Source organism: Chiloscyllium plagiosum, chromosome 50 (assembly GCF_004010195.1).
Source record: "Chiloscyllium plagiosum isolate BGI_BamShark_2017 chromosome 50, ASM401019v2, whole genome shotgun sequence".
NCBI classification, from domain to species: domain Eukaryota; kingdom Metazoa; phylum Chordata; class Chondrichthyes; order Orectolobiformes; family Hemiscylliidae; genus Chiloscyllium; species Chiloscyllium plagiosum.
In genome coordinates, this window is record NC_057759.1 from 7211845 (window position 1) to 7220417 (window position 8573).

Here is an 8573-nt window from a genome sequence, read left to right on the forward strand (position 1 = left end):
TACTTCAATTATTTTCTGTGATCACAGTTAAAAATCTCAATTTGTAATTTCACTGCTGCTTGCCGAAGATTGACTATAATTAATGTCACACAAATGCATCAGTTAGTCGCTCGGCACTTTTTCTCGGGCAGATTCAGTTTCATCAAATTACAGCTGTATTAAGCCAGTGTAGCAACAGCAAGACATGGGCTTGTAACAACGAAATGATGATCGCATAGCGCTTCCCGCTCTCTCTGGAGGGTTTAGTGGCTCTGAGAAAAGCTGGTCTCTCTCTCTCTCTCTCTCTCTCGAGGTGAATGTGCAGGACCGACCATGCTCCGTTTAGGCGCGCTCCCCGCGGATCCGGCGGGCCAGCTGGATGTCTTTGGGCATGATGGTGACCCGCTTGGCGTGGATGGCGCACAGGTTGGTGTCCTCAAACAGCCCGACAAGGTAAGCCTCGCTGGCCTCCTGCAAAGCCATCATCGCCGAACTCTGGAAGCGCAGGTCGGTCTTGAAGTCCTGAGCGATCTCTCGCACCAGGCGCTGGAAGGGCAGTTTGCGGATCAGCAGCTCCGTGGATTTCTGGTAGCAGCGGATCTCCTGCAGAGCCACCTGTACCGGGCCTGTACCGATGAGGCTTCTTCACTCCGCCCGTGGCCGGAGCACTTTTGTGGGCCACTTTGCTCACCAGCTGCTTGCGGGGAGCTTCCCTCCGGTGGGTTTGCGCGCTGTCTGCTTGGTTCTGGCCATTCTCTTCAACTATCTATAACACACACACGCGCGCGCGCACACACACGCACACAGGCTGCTACTGTCAATGCTGAGGCTGCTGCGGTGCTGCCTGTTTCAGGGGAATGGAGAGCGAACTGGAGCTGGGATTGGATACAGCCCTGTCCCTCAACCCACAGAGAAACAGCTCCGAAAGGTACAGAGAAGGCAGAAAAAGAATTGTTTGAGTCTGATTGGTTCACTGGAAATGGCAGTTGGTTGATTTCATGATATCCGCCGAATGCACTGTCACAAACCCTGAGATTAAATTAAACATTGAAACACAAATCACCATCTGTCTTCAACTAAGATAAAAGTTTAGACTTTATAGTCATTACTTAAAACCTAGTTCACAGTCAGTGTGGACCGGAGGCGGGATCATTGTCTGATCGGTCTGTAACAGGCAGGAGGAAAGCACGGGGTTAAAACAGCCCAGACAAACTGAACAACCGAACGTGTGCCCTCCGTGAATCAACCTAAACAAATCCGCCGAGTTAAACCTATTGAAAGTGAACCGCGATGAAATTACAGAGCCTTACTGTATCGATATATTTTATTTCACTCAGATTAGAATCACCTGGAACACACCTTAATTGCTGCCTCAAAGGTCTGTAACAGGTACATGGAAAGGGCAGGCTGTGAAAAATTCCACAGGGTCACAGCATCAAAACTCATGAAAGTATCATTTCTGTAAGAGTAAATGAAATACAAAGACTGAATATGTAACATCAGCGTCTGGGTAGAATGACAAATGACACGTTAAACAACCGGTTACGGTACACAATCCCCTGGTGGTATGTTCCCTTCCCTTCTTCAGGTCTGCGCTCTCTATTGGAGGGTTTGGTTGGCTCTGAAAAGAGCATTTGGGTTCGCTGGAAAAGGATCGCTTTATCCTCGGCCGCCGAATCCATAGAGGGTGCGGTTTTGGTGATTCAGAGTATACACCACATCCATGGTGGCGACCGTCTTGCGCTTGGCGTGCTCAGTGTAGGTGACCGCATCCCTGATCACATTCTCCAGCAAAACCTTCAGCACCCCGCGGGTCTCCTCGTAGATCAAGCCCGAGATGCATTTGACCCCGCCACGGCGAGCCAGGCGGATGGCTGGTTTCGTGATGCCCTGGATGTTATCACGGAGCACTTTGCGGTGCCGTTTCGCTCCACCTTTTCCCAGGCCTTTTCCTCCTTTGCATCTTCCAGACATCACGCTTCTTCACTCCAATTACCGCCGAATGAGAGCCGAGCTGCCTCCCCTTCCTTTTATATACAGGCCGACCGGACCTGACTGAGAAAGAGCTGACAGAGAGTGAGTAGCGGGTCCTGAGAGGAAACTGAGTGACAGAAAGAGCAGGGAAATGGCTTTGTTCATCCAGCTCCGCCTCCAGCTCACACCAGCCCCAACTGTATCTTAGACTGAACCTTTTCTCCCCAAAGCTCACTGTTCCTGACGAGAGGAGCGCATGCGTGAGGCCCTTCCCCAGCGCTGCCATTGAGGAGCATTTACTCAGTGAGTGCAAGCTGTTTGCTTGAAACAGACCGCAATGGAGAGATCAGCGCCCAGGGAAGCGAGGGAACAGCAGGCTCCTTCCAGCAGCATATCGAGATGTGAGCCTGGGGCACTGAGGATACTCCGAGACCGGAATTGAGTCAGGGTGAGTTCAGGGAGAACCAGGGGCTCTTTGTAAGAGGCCGAGCAGAGCAGGACCTGGTCCCAGAGCTTGCAGTGCTGGGCTGTGGGGAAAGGCAGAGGCCTTTCTCGGGCTGTGTGTGGGCCTGCTGTGGGAGACAGAGTGCGAACAAGCTGCTATGGATCATTATTGTGGTTTTTAATCGCCGAAACCCCGATGGAAATTCCTTGTTTATTGTGTGTTCCACGCTGTTTTTTTGGCAAGGTGCAATGCATTTGGAAAACGTGGTAGTCCCTTAAAGGATGCACATTTGCATCACGAGATTAGAAATTTCCAGTAAAGCATTTGTAATAGCGTTTGTTATTCTCTTTAACAGTTAGCTTATTCGGAGCTGGATATTAAACTGTGTGTGTACTTCCGATGCTTTGATTCACCCCATTGATGGAGCAGTTGTATTGTTGCTCAGTTCAAGGATTTTACTCAATCGATACAGAATTATATTTAAAAAATCACCAAAGAGCAACGCATGGCAAAAATGGAATCTGATCCGTGGTTATTTTCGAATTTCTGGCTTGAAGGAAAAAAAGTCATCATGCTGACAACTGAATGTTACATTCTCCTCCATATTGGGGATACCGGACTCTTATTTGTGGATCAGTTCAGTAAACATAACTGGGACACACGCACGAACCAACCCGACCACCCCATGGCTGAAAACTTTAACTCCCCCTCCCACTCCACCAAAGGTATGCAGATCCTGGTCCTCCTCTGCTGCCAAGTCTTACCACCCGAAGCCTGGAGGAACATCTCCTCAACTTCCTCCTTCGGATTCTCCAACCACATGGGATCAATGTGGATTTCACCAGTTTCCTCATTTTCCCTCTCCCCACCTTATCCGAGATCCAAACTTCCAACTCAGCACCGATCATTTCACCTGTCTTACCTGTCCATCTTTCTTCCCACCTATCTTCTCCACTATCCTCTCCAAAGTATCACCCTCACATTCAATTTCATCACATTCTCAGCTAGCCTACCCCCAGCTCACCACCTCCATTTATCTCTCTGTCCCCTTGAGCCACCCCCTCATTCCTGATTTATGATCGAAACATCAATTCTCCTGCTCCTTGGATGCTTCCTGACCGGCTGTGTTTTTATATCACCACAATCTTCGACTCTAATCTCCCACATCTGCTTCGCTCAAATTCTCCCTGTGACATTGATCAGTTCAATTCTGTCAAATTCACTAATGTTGATTTAAAAAAGACATATTTCTTCTGTCTTCCTCCAGGCAAATACTTGGAGGACCTAGACAATATAATATTCCCTCGGTAGAGAGCCAAGTGTGACCGGCTTCTTCGAACAAAGAGCAGGTATGTTACCGTTGTCAGAGCAGAAAACATCCTTTCCATAGTCACGGAGTGGATTGAGTCAGAGACACATTGACCCCAACTCCCAGAAAGATTTATTCAAACCAAATCAACCACTACCAAGCAATTTCAAGATTGTGTTTTTTTTCTCCATTCACAATGCATACTATCCCGGATCAAGTAAATTTCATAATTTATAGTGTGCACCATTTCTCAGAAGGGACAGACCGAATCCTCATCTGAAATCGACGCTTGATTACGTTAAGTGTCATTTAATAAGGGCATTTATAATATTGCCATCAAGGTCAACAGATACATCATGCTGTTATATCTTTTCAACAAACTTATGTTGGGTAAATGTAAAATATGGAGAAAGAAGAAAAGTGCTGGCAGACGGGACAAGAATCATCAATGTAAAGGGTGAGTATTTTTCAGTAACTGAGAGGCACAGAATCAATCCTACAACTAATCATTGTTATGCACATAGAAACAACGTGTAAATAACGTGAATTCTAAAAAGAAAAACTGTGCCAAAGCCTAAAAAACCGAGACAAATCACAAGCATGCCCACAAACACAAACACACAGGTACTGACTGATTTAAACTGCGTTGCATATACACACGCTCTCTGAAGGCACAAATTTTAATGTTTACTAGCCATATCGCATGAACAGACAGGTATATTTTGGTGATTATGCTTATATATTGACAGAGCTGGAACTGACAGGCATATATTGTTAACTACACTCTGTTATATGTCAGAATGAATCCCCTTCAAATATATCAATGAGATAGTCTGCAAACTATCTTTTATTTTGTGAAAGGCAAGTCTAAGGTGCTGTTTTCCAGATGTAAATCAAATGGTCACACCACTAGACATTAAGTAAGACACACATTATTACTTATACGACAGTTAAAATACAAGCAGAAGAAAGGAGAATTGGCTTAACTTTAACTCAGTTGGGAAACTTAACAGAATGATAGATTATTTAACTGTTCAACAACAAATGTTCCAATATAGTGACTTCCCATAAACACAATCTTGGCAAAGGGAAATTCAGTAAAGTAGCTTGTCTCACATATAATATTTCTCCAGTCCAGGTTAAAACAGCACCAAGAGAAAATTCTGACAGAAAGAGGATTTCAGCTTTTTGTTCTTCCTGGAAGAAATGAAACTGCTTCCACAGCCATTTGCAAAGCCCTAACAAATTAAAACAAACCTTACTCTGGTTCTGTGTGAGCCTGACTCCGTTCATTCATGCTGCTTTTGTTAGAACTTTTAAATGTAAAAACCAAGGTCTCACAAGCTGCTTAATTTATTAGGTTGGAAGAGATCGCTTTGCACTTCTGTCTTAAAGCCTCTCTTCAAATAATAAAGGCAAGATTTACCTAATAAAGCCATAATATCGTTACAACTCATAGACAGACATGGCCAAACTTGAAAGGTAGTTGACAATACCCACGTTAACATAGTCAAATAGAGAAAAACAACAGGAAGAAATTAACAACTGTATTTACATATTCACACGGCAGAGACGAACAGGGAGTGTTCATTAGCAAAACGCACCTATTGAAATAACAGAAACTGCCAGGTAGAGACTGATGAGGATAATTACATATTGATTGAAAACTAAATTTAAATCCACATCACAGAAACAGACATGGACTGAAGCTGTTTGAGTATATGAATGCATTTAGCAATCAGTCCCTGTCTGTTTCTACTTTGTGGAGATGTGACTGTACCTGTCAGTTTCTGCTCTGTGAATATGTAAATACATATACAAGAGACTTGGAGGAACAGCTTGTAACTACACTCACACATTCACATAACCGAAACTGACAGGCAAAGATATATGAAAAACCTCTCAAAACTGCAGTGAGTAAAGAAAGCTAACAGGAACCGCTCGACAGTTGCACTCAAATATTCACAAAACAGAATCTCACACAGAATCTCAGAGGTACAGTTTGATAAATGCACTTACACATTTAGCTAGCAGAAACCGACAGATTTACATTGATATCTAAACTCATACATTGAAAGAGCAGAAAGTGACAGGCATAGGTGAATATCTGTATTCATATTAATGATGATACGCGGGCATTCACATGACAGAAACTGACAAGAATTTATCAATAATAAAATGTACATATTCACATAGCAGAAGCTGTCAGGTACAGATTTCGAACTACACTCACATATTCACATAGTCTAAACTGACTGGGATATCTTGGAACTATATCCGGATATTCACCCTCACCCATTCACATAGTATAAGCTGACAGGTACATATTTATATTTGGATATTCACATAGTCAAAACAGAAATGCAGAGAATGATAATTCACATTGCAAAAACTAACAAGACACAGATTGACAACTGCGTTTACATATTTACATGGTAGAGACTGATCGGGACAGATTGATAACTACACTCACATTCACCTAGCAAGGAACTGACAGTTAGTAATTGCACTCACATTCATATACCAGAAACTGACAGGTGCAGATCGGTAATACTACTTTCAGTTTCACATAGTATAAAATGATAGGTGCAGAATAAGAACTAGACTTTCAGATTCGCAGAGCAGAAACTGACAGGGTCAGATTGGTAACTACACTCACACATTTTCATTGCCGAAACTGACCATTTCAGTTTGAAGCTATACTCAAAATATTCACAGAGCAGGGAAAATTTGATAACTCCAGTCATACATTCATCATCAGATGCTGACAGGTCGCAGAGTCATAGAGTCATAGAGATGTACGGCATGGAGACAGATCCTCTGGTCCAACTTGATAATTAAATTCACATACTGGCATAGACAAAACTGACACCAATAATTGATAACTACACTCACACACACTCATTGCAGAAACGAACAAGTGCAGATTGACAGGTACACACTCATGCCTGAAACTGACAAGGATAGATGGATGACTGTATTTCCATATTTGCATAGCACAAGGCAGAAATTGAAAGGGGAAGTTTGATAAATGCACTCACACATTCACATTGCAGTGACTCACAAGGACAGATTGATAACAACTCACACAGTCACATAATAGAAAGTGACAGGTACAGATTTAACACTAAACTCAAATACTCAAATAACAGAAATTGACACGAAGCAACATATAACTACACATATTTATTGCCATCACTGAAACTGACCGAAATTTATTAATAAGTAAAGTCACATATTACATAGCAGAACTGAAGTTACATATCAATACTTAAACTCTTATATTCACACAGAATAATGGACAGTTACGTTTTAATACCTAAACAGACACAATCACGGCAGAAACTGACAGATACAGATTGATTCTTGAATTGACATATTAACATAGCAGATACTGGCAAGGACAGCTTGATTACTATATTTGAATATTCACCTGGAAGAGACTGACGTTAATAGATGGATAAATGAACGCACACATTCACGTCTCAGAAACTGAGGCATACAGACTGAGTTCTGCATATTCACATAGTGCAAACTAAACTCACACATCACAGAAACTGACAGGTATGGATTGATTGCCATTTTTATATATTCGTACATCAGAGACTGACGGACAGATTTATAAGGACATGCACATTCATACAACACAAACTGGTACAATTTGCTAATGACATACAAATAATCACATATCAGATCTGACTGGTAGAGAGTGAGAACTACATGCTAACATTGACATTGCAGAAATGGACATTATTAAATTGATGAATAAACTCATTAATCACATAGGAGGAACCAACAGTTACATAGGGGTACCAAAAGTGCCACAATCACACTTCAGAAACTGACAAAACTGATTGTGAACTAAACTCGCATATTCACACAACAGAATTGACAGATACATAGAACAGTGCAACACGCTACAGATTTTTCGTCCCTCAATATTGTGCCAGCCTTTTATCCTATTCTAAGATCAGACGTACCTACATAGCCTTCCAGGTACGAACTTCCGACAGTCGCTTAAATGTCCTTAATGTATCTGAATCTCCTACCACCAGTCCATTCGACGCACCCACAATTCTCTGATTAAAGAATCTACCTCTGACAGTCCCCAAACCTTCTTCCGATTACCTTAAAATGATGCCCCCTCCTGATAGATATTTCTGCTATAGCAAAAAAAATCTCTGATTATCCACTCTATCTGTGTCTGTCAACAAGTTGTGCAGCTCCATCAAGTCACCACTCGTCCTTCTTTTCTCCAATGAGAGAGCCCTAGCATCCTCAACCTTTCGTCATAAAACACACCCTCCAATCCAGGAAGAATTCTTGTAAATCTCCTATGACCCTCTTGACAATTCCTCATCCTTCCCATAATGAGGCAAACAGAAGAGAACAGGATATTCCAAGTGTCGTCTCAGCAGAACTCAATAGAGCTGCAGCATAACCTTGCAGCTCTTAAACTCATTTCTCCTTCCAATGAAACCCAGCACACCCAACGCCTTCTTACCAACCCTATCAACCTAGCTGGCAACTTTGAGGGATCTATGGACATGGACCCCAATATCCCTCTGTTTGTGCATCAAACAGCCTTCCCCCAAATGTATCACAATAACACACATATCCAAAGCCCCACCTTCTACATGAGCCTTGCATCCAGTCTGTATTCCTAGCCTGACTAGCCCATGACAGTGGTGGCAGTCTTGAGACTACTACTCTACTCATCCTGCCTTCTAACGATCAAACTAACTCCTATATTCTACTTTCAGGTCCTCCTCCCTTTGCCTATTGATGTCATTGGTACCAATGTGTACCACGACGTCTGACTGCTCTACCTACCACTTAAGAATCCTTTACACTCGATCTAAGACA

The 8573-nt window shown here is 42.9% G+C and overlaps 1 protein-coding gene and 1 pseudogene across 1 annotated transcript; both read right to left on the bottom strand.

Annotated features, from left to right (window-relative positions):
- Positions 1-271: 271 nt before the first annotated feature.
- Positions 272-732, bottom strand: LOC122544564 (annotated as a pseudogene).
- A 906-nt stretch (positions 733-1638) lies between these two features.
- On the bottom strand, positions 1639-1953 carry LOC122544512 (histone H4 type VIII-like). The gene has a single exon (XM_043683749.1). The coding sequence runs from the start codon at positions 1951-1953 to the stop codon at positions 1639-1641; it is 315 nt and encodes a 104-aa protein (XP_043539684.1).
- Between the last annotated feature and the right edge of the window lie 6620 nt (positions 1954-8573).